Below are 18545 nucleotides of genomic sequence, written 5' to 3' on the forward strand. Positions count from 1 at the left end.
TGGAGACTGAACCGTGGGTCTCATGCACGCTAGGCAAACACTCTACTCTGAGCCATAACCCCTGCCCCTGAGGACTTCTTAGATGCCTTGATTTTCCTAAGAATTATTTTTATTTCTGTGTGGGAGAGTGGTTGTACCACATGTGTGTAGGCACCCCCTGAGGCCACAAGAAAGCATCAGACTCCCTGGAGCTAGAGTTGGATCTGGAATTAGAGGCAGTTGTGGCCAACCCGACCTGTATGCTGGTAACCCAGCGAGGGTCCTCTGGAAGGCCAGCAAGCACTCTTAACCACTGAGTCATCTACACCCTTAGAAGCTATAACTGAGTTATGTAGAGGTAGCTGCCTGGCCTGTTCAGGCTGCTTTAACACAATACCATAGACTGGGTGGCTTACAAACAAGAGGAATTTATTGCTCACAATTCTCAATCATAAAGAGGACACGTGTCAGTAAATGTAATGTCTTTTGTGAGGGCCATTTTCTAGTTCAGAGATTGCTCCTTTTAGCTATGTCCTCAGAGAGAAAGTGGGGAGCTGGCCCTCTGGAACCCATAAAGACATTAATCCCAATCTCCCAAAGGCGCACTTTAGAATTTCCACGTGAATTTTGAGAAATGAAAATATCCAGACTATTATTTTATGAAAGAGATAACTTGGGAAGTCATGGTTTAAAGTGGCATGAAGGAGGAATACATGAGAGGGGGTGGGACCTCCAGAGGATGCCTGGGAGCCCAGCATGCTTATTCTGAGGGAGTGCCACTAACAGGTTCTAAGTCACAAACTCTTAAACATTCTTGAACTTGTAAATCTGGCTGTAAAGCAACTATGTCAACGTCAATTCCAAGCATCTTTTGTGTGTTTCCCTTTCAAAGAGCTGGCATAGAAATCGTGGGACAATGCATGAGCCCAAGGTAAGTGTGCACACGCTTTTGAGAGATGCCACCTCCTGTTCCCCAATGCCAACTCAAGAGTTGGCAGGAGCAAAGCCAGATCCAGGCAGATCGTTCATTTATTAACGTTTGTGCTTATTCTTTCAACAAATACCTGTTGAGTACCTACTGCATGACTGAGTTGTTCTAGAAGATGGAAATGCAGCAAAACTCCCTGCCATTATAGTGAGGAGAGCTACAGTGAACAGGATAAATGCTATGCTATTTAGTATACAGGATGGAAGAAAGTGCTTAAGAGAAGAGGTGTGTGTGTGTGTGTGTGTGTGTGTGTGTGTGTGTGTGTGTAAGTAAATGAGCATGCATGAACATGTGTGTGTCTTGTAAAGTAACAAGGTTAAGTTGAAATCGAGACCAGCCTCTAAGTTCCAAGTATTGAGTCACTCAGAGTGCTCTGTGACCATGCTTGGTAAGCAAACATGCAGAGGTTGAACAAGACGTGAGCTGAGATCTGGGGGTTCATGGGAGTTTGTTCTTCCACCAATGCTCCTAAGTGGCATTGGGAAATTCATTAACCTTTCCAAGTTTATATTCCTCTGCAGGAGGATGAGAATTCACTGTCTATGTCCTACAGTGTTGCAGGGGTAGATGGCAGAATGTGCCTCGGGGGACCTCCTCCTTCCGAGTACCCTCCAGTTGCCCTTTCCCGCCCTACTCAGAACCACAAGGAAGGATGGCACCTGGAGATCATTCAGAATAAGTGATGTGTGTTTGGTGTCTCTCTTCTCACATATTCACAGTATGAAGACCGAGGTTGAATTACTTGCCCCCACTCCTTTGTTAGGGTTTCAGCCAGGCCACTTTTCCACTTGGCCACTTTAGGCCTGGATTTATGTTGGCTTTACTTAGGCTTGTGACCCATTTTCTAGGTATTTTGCACTCTGGGCTTCACTCTATTCAGTCTATTGACCCAGCAGCAAAAAAGCCTAGACTTGAATGCAGCCCAAGCCATGTCCACCAAGCTAAGCTATCCCCAGCCTCACTGCAGAGAAACACAATGTTTGTTCACCCCTGAGATCTCATGAATAACATATCTGGCTAGTGCAAGTGTTGACTATGCAATCCATATGCTTAGTGCTCACACTGTACCAGGGAACGAGTGGGCCAGCAACCGAACATCTTCCTCGGCACTCTGATGACATCTTGCTAAGACACCACTTTCAGAACAAGACAAGTGAGGGTGGCAAGTTAAAGGAACATGTCCAAGGTCAGGGCTCACAGGTGAAAGCCCAGATTGAGTGCAGGCTCGCTTGCTAGCAAAGCCACAGATGTCATGTTCGTGTGCTTCCATGCAGAGTACCAGGGACAGTCAGGTGCAGCCCTGTTCCCTGAGCCATGGGTCCCACTATCCCATGAGTGAGACTTATCATTTTAATGCATGACTTCCCACATCATGCATTAAACACATCACAAGGGCTGGGACATGTGACAAATTATAACTGAGATGTTCATCTCTGGGAAGCAAAAGGAACAACCTTGAAGACGTCTATGACAACCTTCTCAGCACAGGCCAGGAGTCACCTGTGCCTCACCACTGCACACTGGATACTATGGCCATCCGGTTTCCTCTGTAACCACCTGCTAACTATGTGAAGTCATATGCCTGGACAGATGGTGGCGCTCCCGGAAGTACTCATTGCAAACAGGGCACGTGAGAACTTCCTCTCTTCGTTTCTTAGACTGTGAATCAGAGCCCACATGCTCCCTTTTGTGATGGGACCGCATGTGGAAGACCAGGTCAGCTGTCAGACGAAAGGCTAGGTTGCACTTCGCACACCAGTTTTGAGTAGACAAGCCCAGGGAGGAGAGTGTAGGCGGCAAGAGAGCCCGAGAGGCTGTGGCAGAAGATGCTGAAGATGTGGGTGCTTGCACCTGGGTGTGCTCCAGCCATGGTGTAGGAGCCCCCTGGAAAGCATTGCAGAGTAGAATGTTCTGTGACAACGTGTGTAATTTCCAGAAATCACCCATGAACTTGAAAGTTGACAGATGAGCCCAATATGGGATGTCCACAGTGGTGATGAGACCTGAGAGCTCCCATGAACCCTCTGCATTTCCACCAGCCAGAAGCATGGGGGAGCGCTTAGGTTTCTCTGCTGCTGGGCGCTTGGCTGGCTTGCTGAACGCACTTTTCTGCTCACTCCCGGCTGCACCTGGCCATACTGAGCACACTGTGCCATCACCTGAGGCTCTGGGGAGACTCAAGGGCGGCTGCTGAGTGCCAAGCTGGCCTTCTGGAGACTCCAGCTTCCTTGTCTGGGCCTGGATGTCCCCTGGCCTCTCCTGGAGACATGACAGCTCTGTGGAGGCATTCTGTCTCTGCTCAGTGCATGCCTTGCAGGCCAGAGGCCTGTCCAGTAGAGGCTTATTTGGTGCTGTTGACAGGCTCAGTTCACTATAGGCTGCATCTTGGCTACCCTTTCCTGCAGCAGTATCAGAGTCCACTGGGTTTATTTTCTTGAGCATCCCTGGCTGGGTCTTCTTGGGTTCCATGAGCTTACATCTCTTCTCAACTGAAGGCCTCAGAGAAGCCCCTTTGCCCTCAGCCATGTGATCAGCAGGGCTTGCCAGGCTAAGCAAGGTAGATGTTCCAGCAGCCATTAGTCTACAGGGCTTTGGAGTTCCAAAGGGCTGGTCCCTATCCCCAGGAGGAGCTATGAGACAGGAAAGTCCTCAGTAAAGCCTGGACTGGATGCACTTGACCGATGGTCTCTGCAGGAAAGGAAAATAACAGTGAGGCAGGTACTGGTCATTCAGTGTTCTGTATAGTCCGAAACCAGATAAGCCCAGTCTCTTCGATGTTTGTGAAGTGGGAGCAGTGCCATCTGAAAAGAAAGAGAGAAAAGATGAACGTTCTCAGACAGACCCCAGCCTCAGGAAGAGACCAGTGCCTGCCAGAAAGACCCTTGGAGCAATGACACCAGAAGAATATACCATGACCCCATTCAGGAAAAGGCAGAGGAGGCACAGAAACAGCTACTGTGATTAACCAGGCCTGGCTCAGAATCAAGGAGACTGAAGGGATAGAAAAGGGAGCCAGCTCTGAGGCAGAAAATGGAAGATTCTGGACACCTACCAACAAGCTGGCCCAGCAAGGAGGAAGCTGTGCACCATCAGCTCCAGCTCCAGCATCTCTGTCTGGCTCTGGCTCAGTGATGGTGTGGAAGGGTCATTATTTTGGCTCCTTATGGCATTCTTCCTCTTCTCTGACTCCTTAACTAGCCTGTCTCCACACCGCATCTCCCACTGGCTTCCACTTGTCCTTATGATCCCTCTGGACCAATCTTCTTAGATTCCTTGCCCCAATTTTCCCTCTACTCCCTTCCAAGTCGTATATGATCAGGTTGCCTTTCTCTGTGTACCCTGTGCTGGCTGACACCATACAGTGGCCTCTGCTTAGTTTCATGCACTCTTCTCCTGCTCTGGCCCCTGATAGGAAGCACTTCCCGAGTATGCCCTTGGGAATCAGGGGTTTGACATCCAAGCCAGGGATAGGGGGAAGAAGGGTAGATTTATGTTGTGGGGAAGCTTTAGAACCACTTCAGAGATACCCTGCTTTGACCTCACCTGGATCTGGCTATCCTCTGACTCGCAAAAGGAAAGCTTCAGAGGGTCGCACTATAAGTGGAGGTACTGGGTAGTCACAGTGGGGTGCATCCTGAGGGATCCTACTGCTGGATCCTATAAATGTTCTTCCCACACTGTGGGAGCTAATCACTAAACTGGGACTTGGGAGTGGCTTTTGCTCCCAATGGAGATTATAACTCACCACCATTTCCTTTGAAAGCTGCAGGTCTCCCCTAGTGTGCAGACCTGAGGATCCCTCAGGAGTCTGTTCATCAAGCAAAGGAATGGCTTCCACCAGCACCTGCCCTCCTCTACCTTAGTCATCATATTGTCCAGCTGTGGCTCTGGGTACAGCCTTCCCTGGGTTGGATGAATGTCACTCCTCCTAGCCTGCTGATCTCTCAGGCCCAGGGAAAAGGGCCTATGTCAGTGTCTGCCCTCCATAACCCCCAGAGGGAACCCAGGTGAGGCATACAACAAGGTCTCGGGAAGTGATGTCAGGACCAAAAGGTTCTTAAGCCAGCCCAAAGGAGGAGAAGATTATTGCCTCTTAGAGCAAAAGAGCAGATGTCTGACAGTCTGCAGTCCAGCATCTTCCCTCCCAGCCAAGTCCTTTCTAACATGCTTCTGTTCCAGGGTTCTATACTGCTACTTAGTTCCCATCTTTCTCCAGTTCATGTCTCCCGCCACCCCCTCTGATGGTGGGACCTGCCCTGCCCCATAACCTAATAAATTCCATCTCTGCTGTGTTGGCCAAAACTGATGTTTTCTACTTGTGTCCAAAGTACTGTGACTGTTCTAGAAGTGACAGCCCCACCCAGCTCTGAAGACTGTGCCTCCAGGACTCTATCAGGGAGAATGTCAACATAACACACTCTCACATGTGCACACGTGTGAGCAAACACACACAGAGGCTTCCACCCAGTGGCACCAGAGGCTCAACACCATCCCAACGCATGTCAGCACTGGGCAGCCATTACCATATGAGCAGTGTAAATAGTGCCACCTGCCAGCTTGACCTCTCTGGAAATCCTAATGTGTTTTCACCCTGGCTGAGGACAGGTTTCCCTGCTGGTTGGCATGCTAATTTAGATTCTTGTTGTCAGGTATGCTAGGCCACTTCAGGTGAGGAGGGACAGGAGCTTCTACAGGAACAAGTGGCAAGAGGGCTAGAGGAACACTTGGCAGGATGGATGTGGGCTGTTGGGTCCTTACATCACACTGAGGCACAGTCTGCTCTCCACCTTGTTTCTGTCTAGAGCTTGAGTCTCCCTGGTCTCCACTCAGCAGATCCACTCACTCTTGACTGGATCACCTCATCAGCCTTTCTAAATTGCAGCTTCAGCGGGGTTGCTTCTAGCATCAGACATCACATTCTCTAGTAAGTTGAGAGTGTGGAGGGGACAGCAGCCACACAGTAACCCTGAGCAAAGTAACCCAGGTCTCTACCTGCAAAATGGGCTTAGAATATCTCCACAGTCCAGCCCCGATAGCCCAGCTATAACTGGCTGGGATAAAATGTTCCACCCCTTTCTCAAACAATAGAATGTCTGTTGGAATCTCCACCACTAAGTTTCTATTCCATGAGCTCACACAGACATACATATACATTCACATGGGCAAATTCATACACACACACAGGCATGCACATGCATGCACGCACACATATACAGATATTTAACATATACACAAATACACATACACTTTCACACAAATACACACTCATACATGGGAACTTACACCTACATACACATACATGTACAAACCTATACTCATACACAAATATACAAACACTCCTGTGTTACACTAAAACACTCACGTCTTCTGCCTCTCCCTCTCATCTCAGATACTTCTCCAAAGTCAGCTAGATACAGACAGTGTAATACCCATCTTGCATTGAACCTGCCTTGAAAATCCCTGAGTTCAAGGCACTTACTCCACCTCTGCAGAGACACTTTGGGGCTGCCTTCACGGCCCACACAGCATTTTCAACCGGAAACAGCTAATATCAGAAACCAGGACTTTCCATGGCATGCAAGCAGAAATGACCACTCTCTTCTCAGGGACATGCAGGACAGAAAGCTGCTCACCAAGCTGCTTCATGATATAAAGCCACGATAATCTACTGACTAAGTGCACACAGGCCAACAAGTCCATGCTTACATAAGTTACATAAGTGTCACAGGAACTATGAGGTACATTGTGTCTCTCCACCCAACTACATTTATTATCAACCTGTCCCCATTCCATCTTGCCCAACCCCTGGGACATCCCTGCTTTGACACCATTGTGAATCTGGAGAATGGCAGATACTAAGTTAGATATCCTATCCAATCTCATGCTCCATCAATGACATCATCCCCATCCTTGAGAGGGGGAGAAGAGAAAGACGAAAGGGGGAACTGAATAAATGATAATAAGGAGAAATGGAGCAGACAAAAGCAAACTAGTAACTGAGTAGAGGAAAATATGAAGAGAAGCATGTATGCATATGTGTGAGACTTCTGTATGTGTGTTTACCTAAGAGTGTGCAAGTATTAGCACGTGCATTTGCTGTGTATGCTTTGTGTGTAAGTGTGGTTGTGTGCACATGTCTACTCATCAGCACTGCTTGGGATTAATCGTGCAGGCAAGTGCACAGGATTCCCTATAAAGCCCCCCCTCGGGCCCTGCTCCCACTTCTAAATCCTCCGTGAAAGCTGCCCGATGGATGCCTCTCAAAATGGAATCTAATGTGAGACTCATAAAACTTAGCCCAGCAGAAACCTCGCTGCGTCCGTGTGCTTACCTCTCCTGAATGGACTCCCAACCCTGGATGCTAGCATCTTGTCCAAGGTCAAAGTCAGACTTCTAAATCTCATAAATCTCCAGCAGCATCTATTTCTCCTTGATCCCTACGCCTCTCAGATGGCTACCGAACCCATGGGAGCTCATCTCCAAGTCATTCCACATCCCAGACACAGAAGTCTGACTTTACACAGTGCTCGGTGCTTCTCTCTTCTCACCTGTGCCTCCACCACCCTGTGCACCTGTGGATCACTCTCTGTCCAGCTGTTATCTGGGCAGAGTGGAGCTGCCCCTCCCCCTTTCTCCTCCCACAGACACCAGCTGCCCTAGGCAGTGATGGATCTATGCAGCCCTTGTTCCTTGCTCCGAACCTCCTATGAAAAGACTCTTTGTCATCCTCGGCTGTCCTCAATAGCTTTGGTTCATCCTGGGCTCTCCGTCCTGAGCCTCCACGGGTCCTCATCACCCTGTCATTGTATGTGTTGCACTAAAGGCCTTTTCTTGTCCTCCTTGGTTCTTTTCATTATGGTGTCCACAAGACAGCCTCTGAATTGCACAAATGTGGTTCAGAACCACTCCATGTTCTTCTGTCTGGGGGGGGGGGGGGGGGAGATGAAACACCAACACCCTCCCACTGTTCTTCCAGACCTCCGATTATATGATGATCCTATGCTCCTGAGTGCTTTCTGACACCAGGATCCCCAAATCAGCAGGGTAGAAATCTTACCGTGGCCCATCTTTTCTGCCATTAGAGCTACCAACTAGGGTGCTGCTATTGACCAACACAGCAAGGGTTATATTCTGAGAGAATAATTTTTCTCCAGTCTTACTACCCATTCTTGGGTACAAACCACCTACTTGCCATTCCAATGTCTGAGGCTCTAGCTACATTCTCCCATGCAATCTTGCTGTGTGTGCCTTTGCCAGTTGTCCCAGCTTCTGTGGAGTCTCACATTCACGTCATTAGGGTGAAGTGCATGGGCTAGAGGGACAGAAGGCCTGGATTCCAACATTCTCTGCCATTACCCACACTAGGACCTCTGTTTTCCAACCTGCAAAAGGGAACATTTGGGTACTGGACCTCAGTGGGTTGTCATGAATGAGTTAGATCAGTATCTTGGCGTGACACTCAGTTTGTAGACAAATTGTTGTTGGTCTTATCACAAAGGGGACCTCGTGGTCCCCTTTCTATTTCCTGAGAATTCACAGGAAGTAGCACACAGCCTGCTAAATCAATGAGCAAATAGCCAGGGAATTTATTTCCCTTTTGTTCCATGTACAAACGAGAGGAATCTCAGTAAACAAATGGGTGCCTCGGGCTTCTGAAAGCCCAACACCATCCCAACCTCTGTGGATCTGAGCGGCAATTCATAAACTAGTTCTGCTCAGTGACACCATGGATCCTGCCGGATTGTCTCCTTCATTTATTTCTCTTCTCGAGTTAAAACAAAACAAAGCATAAACAAATAAACAAACAAAAACAGTGTATACAGTCTTTTGATGTCTCCAGTCTCTGAAATCTTCCCAGATTCTTTTGGAAGATTCCAGAATATAATCTCACACTAACATCTTCTGTATGAGGATGGTACGCACCTGTGTTTTCCTGGGAGGGAGAGGTTGCACATGTTTCTAGGCATCTCCTAGCTCTGGGATATTGGAACAATGAAAACCTAGGAGCTTTCCAGGCTTTCATGGAGAAGCAGAGATGAGGGCTTCCAAGGCACAACTAGAGGTTTCCGTGTCCAGCTAGGGTGTTCTAAAGCAATGCCTTTTGTACTCAAGCAAAGCTGACTACGTTCCTAGGACAGTCGGTTCCCAGGACTACAGTGAAGCCTGACTTAGTGCTAACCCAGCTTGGCCATGTGAACCCATATAAAGATAGATGACATTTGTCCCCAGAAATCTGCAGAAACAGAATCAATGTCACAGAGGACAAAAATGTGCTTCATAAAGGCTCTCTCTCCTGGGTGCATTCAGAGTTAGCCATGGCCAAGAATGGCCAGGTCACTAGAGCAAGGAGAAGCATTCCAATAAACATCAGCTGGCCAACAAGTAATGCTATCTGGAGTGATGCTTCAGCTAGAGCATGTGGGGTCGAGTTAGCTCCAAGGGTTCAGATTCCAAGATACAGATTGAGCTGCAGTCCCAGCCTAACCACTTACTACGTGCATGACCCAGAACAAGCGTTCAGGATGTTAATCCCCTTATAAACAAAACTGGAATAGTGATCTTCACTTACGGATGCTTCTAATTGGACTAAACAGGGGTCTGTGTAAGATCTAATAAAGGAAACGCTTGTTCCTGGTACTGTTAGAAAGGAAAAGCAGATGCCCTAACCTAGCCATGGTTGTAATCACAGGATAAAATACATGGTTTATCTACCAAGCTGTTCAACAAGACCCTTTTATATTCAAACAGTAACATTGTCCAAAGAAAGAGGGGCAGTGACATTTTTATACAGACACACTACATAATGAAGGAAAATGAAATGTAAAACATTGAAACTCAAGACTTTGTATACCCTTTTAATGGCTTATCTGTTTTAAATTTACTAAGTCCTGGATTTCCGAAAAAGAAATCTGCCAAACAAAGCTAACATGTCATTCTAAATCAGTTGAAAAGCATCCTCTTTGCCATCGACATTACCAGTCCTGACTCACTGGAGTCAGTGGTTGGATGACTTTCAAGACAATTGAACTCTCCAGTGCAGAACACAGTCTCCCAAGTCAAAGCTCCCAGCACGTGCTTATTATCCACAATCCTTCAGCATAGCATCAAAACCTCTTCTACAAACCACACCACAACCCTCACTGACCAGATTCCACTTCTGCTCAGTTTTGGGTAGCTTACTTATTGCCAAGCTTCCTTTTCTGCATCAATAAAAAAAAAAGTTAAACTGGCTGAATTGTCATAAAATGGCACAATAAATGACAAGGTCGATTTAAATTGTTTCTAAGAAGCCAAAGCTGCAAACTTTAATTGGTAATTAACATCCTTGAAAACAAGCAATTTAGTGTATGCTTTGTATGTTGGTTTGAATATAAAGACATATCATAAATATCATTAAACATAAAATTGTGTCTTTGCCAAGACTAAATATTTAACAAAGTATCAAAAATTGCTTCATTCTACATGATGTACTTGGCTCCCTGACGACTTAAGCAGACTAGCTTTCCTAGATTTCTTCTCCTTTAAAAAAATGTATCTAAGGTAATCTTTGACAGTGACATGAAATATTTTCACATTTATTCTTCTACATAATGTAGACAAAAACACACACAGTCCTGGGCTCCCATTGTCTTCCTACAACCCATCCCTGAGCACCACCCCCTCTGTGCCCCAGAACCTGACAGGCACAGCTTGCCCAGAAGGCACGCATGGTTGGAGCTGTCCCCTAAATGCTGCTGCAAGGATCGGCTTTCCTGGTGTGCTGTCTGTGCCTATTAGGGAAAAAAATGATGTCAAGAAAAGAACTCAGTATCCTATCAAAACCAGGCATTTTCTTTCTGCTAACCCTGAAAACTCAGAGATACACAATTTGATCATTTATGGATTTTCCCATAACAAGTATTGAGTTACATTTCCAGATGTTTGTGAATATCTACTGAAGAACACATCTTGGATTGGGCCATGGTTCTTACCATAGCATTCAGCACAAACCCTGTTGAGAATAATAGAGTATAGGGATGCATGTATGGAGACACGAAATCAAGAAGACACACACACACACACACACACACACACACACACACACACACACACACGACACGAAGTCAGGCTAGGAGGAAAAGAACAATTGTGAGCGGTGAGAGAGAGGGCAGCAGGAAGAAAAAAGGAGAAAAAAATTAAAAAGGACAGAAAACAGGAATGCAAGGAGGAATCGCTAATAAAAATTAAACCTACAAGAAAATAAAAAGTGAGAGGAGAGAGACGGAGGAAGAGACAAGATGAGAAGGGCAGATGAATTCCAGATAGTGAACTGGAGAAAGATGTAGGAGCTGGCGACAGAGGGAAGGGAAATTCGGCCCGGCAAAGCTAAGGCAGGACTTGAGAATTCTTTCCCGGGAAGAGGCTAAGGGAAGGAGAGGCATTTGTCCTCTCCTGGCCGTCTGTCCAGGGCGCATCTCACCTGGGCTTCTCCGCAGCAGCAGCGAGGCAGGCTGAGGGTACCAGCTGCTGGTCTTCCAGCTTGCGTTGTTGAACTTGGCTGAGGAGCCCGCGGGATCCCAGGCTCCGCCTCGGGGGCGGGACCTTCAGGTCCTTCGAGGGTCCCCACCCCTGGCTCCTCTGGGCGGAAGCACCAGGGATCTAAGACCCTAGCAGCTTTCCGGAGGTCTGAGTTCAGCTCCTCTGACCCCTCCCTCCTTGCCCCCAGGCTCCGAAGCTTTCCAGGCAGCCCTGGAGCTCCAGCCTCAGTCCTGCTGTGTTTTGAGGTGAATCTTGTCACCACTGAGCACAGTGCACTCCAACCTCTAGGCTCTTGAACCCTCCTGGCCAAGGTGAGAGAAGCAATGAAGGCTTGGCGGTGCAGGAGAGGCTCCTGCTTGAAATGTCCAAGAACCTCTGTTTGCTCTCAACTCATTTCTTCTAACCGCCAGAATAGCCGCCTGAGCAGCGGTTTCACTAAAGTACCCATTGGATGGCAGAGAGGCCCAGGACTGCCAACAATCACCAAGTGTCTTCTAGATAGCTTTCATGAAAGAATAGGGTGGAGTGAGGCTGGAAGGGTCCCTCTGAATGAGTTGGCTGAGAATGGATGTCCGTAAGGTCATGTCCTGCAGGACCAGGAATTTCCAGTTGTGGGTTGCGGGGGTGGGGGGGAGGGGTGGGGGGGGGGGAGTTGGTGCTGTTGCAGCACTCCTGTGTGGGCTCTGATGTTTGAACCTGGGTTGCTAACCATCTTGACATGGTTGGCAAAGGAAAACCCACCCAAGTCCCCAGTTCCTTCTCTTTCATTCATTCATTTACACAATTGTTCGGAGGTCAATAGGGATTCTGAGGATGAATAGAGACAAACAGAGACTTCACAGCCTTTACCCAGGTTGAGGATCCGTTATCAAAGTGAATGGGGGCTGAGTAATGCTGGACCTGGGATTCCCTCAGCAGCAAGTGTCTTAGTCAGTATTCTGTTGCTGTGAAGGGACACCATGACTGAGGCAATTCTTATAAAAGAAAACATTTAATTGAGGGCTTGCTTACAGTTTCAGAGGTTTAGTCCATTATTGTCATGGCAACATGCAGGCATCTGCTGGAGCAGTAGCTGAGAGCTACATCCTGAGCCATATAGGCAGAAAGAGATGTTCTAGGCTTGGCATGAGCTTTTGAAATCTCAGGGCCCATCCCCAGTAACACCTTTCCTCCAACAAGGCCACACCTCCTAAATCCTTCTAATTTTTTCAAATAATGCTACTCCCTATTGACTAAATATATAAGCCTATGGGAGGCAAACCACACACTGATATTTCCATAGCAAATCTTTTTGTTTATAGAAAGGATCATAGAAATTAGGCGCCTGACTGGAGCTCCAGGCACCCACACAAGAAGTCAGTCATCAAGGTAAGAGAAACACTTTTTTTTTCCGACAACTAGTATTTTATTCAGATAGCAGCCTCATTACACATGGTCCAAGAACATTCAAATAAGAACTCAAATCGGAAGTTAAAGATTGGTCTTCAAACATCATAACCAACAATGCCATGTTTTGCCTATGACCTCTCCGATATAAAACCACATCCATACTCAGTGGCCACGAAACCATTCAGCACAGCTTCCTTAACTATAAGGTGTTTGAAGCTGCCAGTTTTAGCACTTTGAATTGTTTTTTTTTTTCATGCTCTGAATAGCTGTAGGGATTTTACCATGGGTTGGGGAACCAGATCAACCTTGGCATAATGCCAAAATGTGGCCAATAAAGGCTTTGAGTAAGCCACAGCAGCAGCTACCAGCCACGGAGCCTTCTCCAAGAAGTTATGGATGAACTTGGCCATGGTCTAAATGTGAAAAACACATTTTAAAAAGCCCCTAAGCTCAAAACATGGATTCCAAGAAACACTGAGAATCAAAAGCCTCACAGGACTCATGGCATCAGGCTATATGGTCTTTGGGATGCCTTGAAAAACCAGTGTACATGTTTACAATTAGGTATCCACCTGCACTGAGGAGTTATCTCAGAGTAAAGAGATCTGCAGAGGTGCAAAGCCGGGGCACACTACCAATGCTGGTGGAAGAGCTAAGAAGTGCACAGGAGCTGCAAATGTGCTAATCTGGGAGAATGATATACACTAGCACCAAATTGGAAAGTTGTTTGAAAAGGAAGGAGGGAAGAAAGAAGAACTGGGAAAGAAGAAAGAAGAGACAGAGTGTACTAGCTGCAAGAAAGTTTTGGCCAGTGCAGAGAAGGAATCTGGCTGTTCCTAGGAGTTCCAAGGAGGGTGGTCTCCTTGATGGGAATGTGCCATAGAGTACGAGGATGGAGCAGATTCTCATAACACTCCCTCCCAGTTACACACACATGTGGGGAGCGGAACTCAAGATGGTGCCTGGCTGGGTGCCAGACGCCCCTGATGTGTTGGCTTACCATTTCAGGAAGCCTGAGTGGCACATAGGCTAGGCTTTACTGCGCATGCATTCTGCTTGTTCATTGTTATGTAAGATCGGGCCATGTGACGTATGTGCTCAGCACCAATCGAGAATGACTTCGTGGCAGGTTCTGATTGGAGAGGACACAGTGATTTAAGGGCTGGGAGCTAGAGCTTGTGGGCCTTTGGTGGTACTTCAAGGTTCCTGAATAAACCGTGTTAGAAAGGAGATCCCATGTCCGTTGTCTTCTGTCTGCTGGTCGGTTCAGGAGGCGACACTCATACACACACATATACACACACATGCACACACAGAGAGACAGAGACAGACACAGACAGACAGACCTGAATAGTGACATTGAATGACACACACTACACACACACAGAGGGGGATCTGAATGGTGGATTGAGTGATACCTCACACAGACACACACAAAGGGGTATCTGAATGGTAACACTGAATCACACACACATACTATACCACATACACACAAAAGTATCTGAATGGTGGCATTAAATCTCTCTCTGTGTCTCTCTGTCTCTGTCTCTCTCTCTCTCTCTCTCACACACACACACACACAAAGGGGGATCTGAATGGTGACACTGAATCTCACACACACACAAAGGGGGATCTGAATGGTGACACTGAATGACCCCACACAGGAGTCAGACTGGATGGTGACTCTAACGCGCCCCCCTGAGCCTAGCATCCGTGGGAGAGAAAGCACGAGACGCAGAGATCGGGTAGTTACTGCAAAACAAGGCTTTTTAATCTGTCTCACACACGTGGAGAAACGCGGAGAGGCGCGGAAGGGAAGAGCTGTGGAAGGGGCCTGGCTTAAGTACAGTCTAGAGTGACGTATTCACTTCTGATTGGCTGTTCGCTCACCACCCAATATTCAGTGACTTTGGCACGCCTTTCTGCCTAGCAACTGCGCAGATAATTGTTTACATCTGGAGAAGACACGAGGCCAGCGCCAACTTGGGGTGGCAGATTATATTGCGGCTCCTTACAGGTGACAGTGACTGATACACTCAGAATGGCAGGAAAAACCCCTTGTCAGCTCATTGAGAAGAAATATACCCATAAAAATGTGCAAAACTAAAACAGAAAGGGTCATGAATGATAGCAAGGGCCAAGATGGTGAGCAGACAGAAAGAAGTAAACGTCTTCAACACTGGAAACTGTTCTTAGGGTTAGAGAGAACAAATTCTGAATGGAAGGGCTTCATTTCCCAAGAAAACAACAAACATTCTAAGCATGAATGCATCAATAAATGAAACAAATGATACCTAGAAAGGGGTATTTTGCCAAATTATGTAATACACCTAGGAACTAAATACAACATGTGCCAAAATTTAGAAGATTTAAACAGCAAGACCATTGCTAAGCTCTATTCAATGAGTCTTCCCCTAATCACGAGTTAGGTAAATTTCCTCTCCCCAAAATTCTTAAAAGAACAGTGCTGTGCAAGTCAGGTTCTCTGATCACAATGCAATTAATGTGGAAATCAACACCAAACAGAATGTTAAACACACACACACACATGCACAAACACACACACACACACACACACACGCACACGCACACGCACACACACACACATGGACACAGACACATGGACACAGATATACACACCCACAGCGCACACAGAGATACACACATGCACACACATATGCATACACACAGACACATATATACACACACATACATGTACAACACACACAGAGATGCACACACAAGCACACATACACATAACTGAAAGCTTTAAGCCATGTGTGTGTGTTTGTGTGTGTGTGAAAGGAGAAATCACTCAAAACAACACACATCACATCTTTAAATATTACATGAAAGGAGAAATGAGGTTTGTAACCCAAAAGGCTTATGTTAACAGAAAAGACGGGGAGAAATAAATGAACTGGTTATGTAAGCAAAAACATTAGAAAATGAATAGCAAAATAAATCTAAAAAAAAAAAAACTAGAAAGGAAACATGATTAAAAAAAAAAGAAGAAGAAATGTATATGTTAAATGAAAACAAAAGAACAGTGGATCTACAGCCCTGGTTCCAGAAGTTTCTATTATTGCAACTGAGGCAGAACAAATAAACATAATACAGAAGCCATGTCAGATCACCAAGACCTCCATTTTGTCCTGGACAAACAAATGCCTGTCCAGTCCTGCCTCCAAGTGGTCCTTGGGGAGCAACCATTACTGTCCTAACCAGTGTACTACCATAGAAGCTAATGGACCCCCAGTCTCTGCAGGAGAACAGGCAGGGTCATTGTGATCAGACCCCAGCTCACAGGCCTCTGTATCTGGCTTACATCCTAAAGGCAAGGAGGCTACTGTAGGGCTTCTGGGTGCTGTACCAACATCTTTGGCCCCCAACTGGGGCTTTGATACCCCTTAGCCCACTGGCAGAATCTAATCTTGGTGCAGACCTGGATCCTTGGGCCCTTCCTGGCTATCAAGGGAGAGAATGGGGATTAGATCTGAAAGAGGGGCCTGGATTCCTTCTGCCACTGCATCAGAAGGTTAAGAAAGTCCTGGCTGGCCTTCAAGCACCTTTGTCAGCATCCTCGAAACACCTTGGGCTGTTGGTGTCCTGGGCAGAGTGCACTCAGGATTGTCGAGCTGCCCAAGGCATTTGTTGGTGACAAGAGAACCAGTTCACTGTCTCTCATCCTTCTCCTTGGAAACAGTACATGGTCCTAGGCTTCAGCTCCCAAGCCAGGCCCACAATCTGCACTCTGCAAGAGAATTCCATCCTTTGCTTAGCTTAGTCAGACATCTGATAGGCCTGAACAGGTCTTGACTCATTGATGGCTAGCACAGGTCAGGGGATGAAGGGCAAACCTTTGGAACTAACAGTGTCATTGGGTCAAACCTTCCAGAGGATGGCTGTGAGCTCTGAGGATTCTCTCAATGGCCACCCTGTTACCCGTGTCTTACCTTCTCCCATGGAAACCTGCTGTTAAGGTCCAGTGGTGTTAAGCCACATGCTAGGATAGTTGAAGGGCTCTTGACCTGAACAAAGATGTGAAATATCTTCAAGCTACATGCAGCTGCTCTGGGCACACTTTAGGTGACATGCTGCTAGGCAAAAGTGTTCTAAAGGTAGGAACTGCCCATAAGACACGGCCACTGGTCAATCTGATGGAGACAATCCCTCCACTGAGGTTCTGATGGAGACAATCCCTCCACTGAGGTTCTGATGGAGACGATCCCTCCACTGAGGTTCTGATGGAGACGATCCCTCCACTGAGGTTCTGATGGAGACGATCCCTCCACTGAGGTTCTGATGGAGACTATCCCTCCACTGAGGTTCTGATGGAGACGATCCCTACACTGAGGTTCTCTTTCCAGGTGATTCTAGTTTATATCAAGTTGCTCAGAACATCTAACCAGCCGAGTTTCTCATAGGCACTCTTAGAATGAGTCTGAAAATGGAGCCATGTTAAACCTCTGAGTCCCCCAAGAGGTTCAGCACTCAGGTGCAGGATCTATAGTATAGCAGCTTGCCAGCCTCTCCTGTCAGTTCTTGTGTAGGGCTCTAGAACATAGTTGGGCAGGCTGGATGGCTGAGCACCTCACACAAGCACAGCTCTCATGGAGCAGAGGATGATGGAGACAAAGTACACAACCGATATTTATCTCTTCCAGAGATGTCCAGAGCATCCCCTCAAATCTGCTGGACTTGGTGGTGGTATGATTGGTCTGGAAAGAGAAGTCTTGGTCCTGTGGTGGCCTGGCCTCTGTCTAGAATACATCTAAGACAGGAGTAGTCTGAAACTAGAGGCTAGGGTCAGGTTCAATAGATGAAAAAAAAAAATCCAAATGCTTTTCTTTATAAAAACTGAAGGAAGAAGACTAAAACAGTCTTTGTAACTCAAAAATTGGGAAAAGGGGAGTTTTGCGGAAATGTTTTCACATGAACGTACACTTTCCCTTTGAGACAGATAAAGACAGGGTTGTCAGATATACTAGTGGGCCTGGTCTAGTCCCATGACACTGGAGAGCAGGTACAGCACAACTGCATCTCTAGGAGAAGATCTCATGATGTATTTGTTAATGAGCAGCAACAAGTTCCAATCGATTACTTCCTTTATTAAAATGCTAACTCCAATATACAGAATACAGCAGCAAAGACCTCTTAGTCTTCGCTTGGTGGCACCTGAGATGCCCACTATGTAGGAGGGTGTGACCGTGGGGCTCTGGGAGCCCGGGAATGAAGAGGGAGCTGCCGCAGCCTGGAGGAATGCCTGGAGCAGCTAGCTGGGAGACAGTGGCACTGGGAGCAGGAAGCTAGAGGCAGATACTCTTGTCTAGGTGGCAAGCTGACCTTGGGGATGCAGGGTTCCTTCAGGAGGGCCCAGTTAGTAAACTGCCCCTACAGGGAAGAGGAGAAAGAACAATGAGATACCACTGCTACCAGACTCAGCTACAGTTGCTTGGCTGGGGGGTGGGGAGCCCTACAGCATCACAGTGCAAGGTTAGGTGACCCTTCTTCTCCTATGCGCCCCCCCATCCTACCCTCCCTCATACACTCTCCTTCCAGATGTGGTGCAGGTAACAGAAGTCCAAGAGGTGTGGAGACCTGGAGGATCTGCAGGTTTTGACCTTGAGAAAATTTGTCTCTTGCGGCTTACCCAACAGAAAGGATTTCT

The 18545-nt window shown here is 47.1% G+C and overlaps 2 protein-coding genes and 1 pseudogene across 3 annotated transcripts in view; all 3 read right to left on the reverse strand.

Moving 5' to 3' along the window:
- Window positions 1-387: 387 nt before the first annotated feature.
- On the reverse strand, window positions 388-11834 carry Znf488 (zinc finger protein 488). 2 transcript variants are annotated; one of them, XM_034496987.2, is made up of 2 exons: window positions 11427-11834; window positions 388-3655 (listed from the first exon to the last, which is right to left on the reverse strand). In XM_034496987.2, the coding sequence occupies exon 2, from the start codon at window positions 3542-3544 to the stop codon at window positions 2528-2530; it is 1017 nt and encodes a 338-aa protein (XP_034352878.1). In that variant the 5' UTR covers window positions 3545-3655; window positions 11427-11834; the 3' UTR covers window positions 388-2527. The 2 variants fall into 2 exon arrangements, with proteins under 2 accessions (XP_034352878.1, XP_076787583.1); XM_076931468.1 differs by having other exon boundaries at window positions 388-3768.
- Window positions 11835-12969: 1135 nt separating this feature from the next.
- Window positions 12970-13284, reverse strand: LOC117704971 (ATP synthase F(0) complex subunit g, mitochondrial pseudogene; annotated as a pseudogene).
- A 4682-nt stretch (window positions 13285-17966) lies between these two features.
- Window positions 17967-18545, reverse strand: part of LOC117706197 (anthrax toxin receptor-like) — a 32288-nt gene continuing 31709 nt past the window's right edge. Inside the window, exon 17 of the mRNA XM_034499064.2 lies at window positions 17967-18268. Within this exon, the coding sequence (XP_034354955.1) occupies window positions 18065-18268 (204 nt within the window). The 3' untranslated portion in view covers window positions 17967-18064. The remainder of the gene's footprint in view (window positions 18269-18545) is intronic.

The sequence above is a fragment of the Arvicanthis niloticus genome, chromosome 3, assembly GCF_011762505.2.
Source record: "Arvicanthis niloticus isolate mArvNil1 chromosome 3, mArvNil1.pat.X, whole genome shotgun sequence".
In the NCBI taxonomy this organism is placed as follows: Eukaryota; Metazoa; Chordata; class Mammalia; order Rodentia; family Muridae; genus Arvicanthis; species Arvicanthis niloticus.

Excerpts from the sequence above, each read along its gene's own strand:
- Znf488 (XM_034496987.2), bottom strand. The coding sequence starts at position 3,544 with ATGGCTGCTGGAACATCTACCTTGCTTAGCCTGGCAAGCCCTGCTGAT.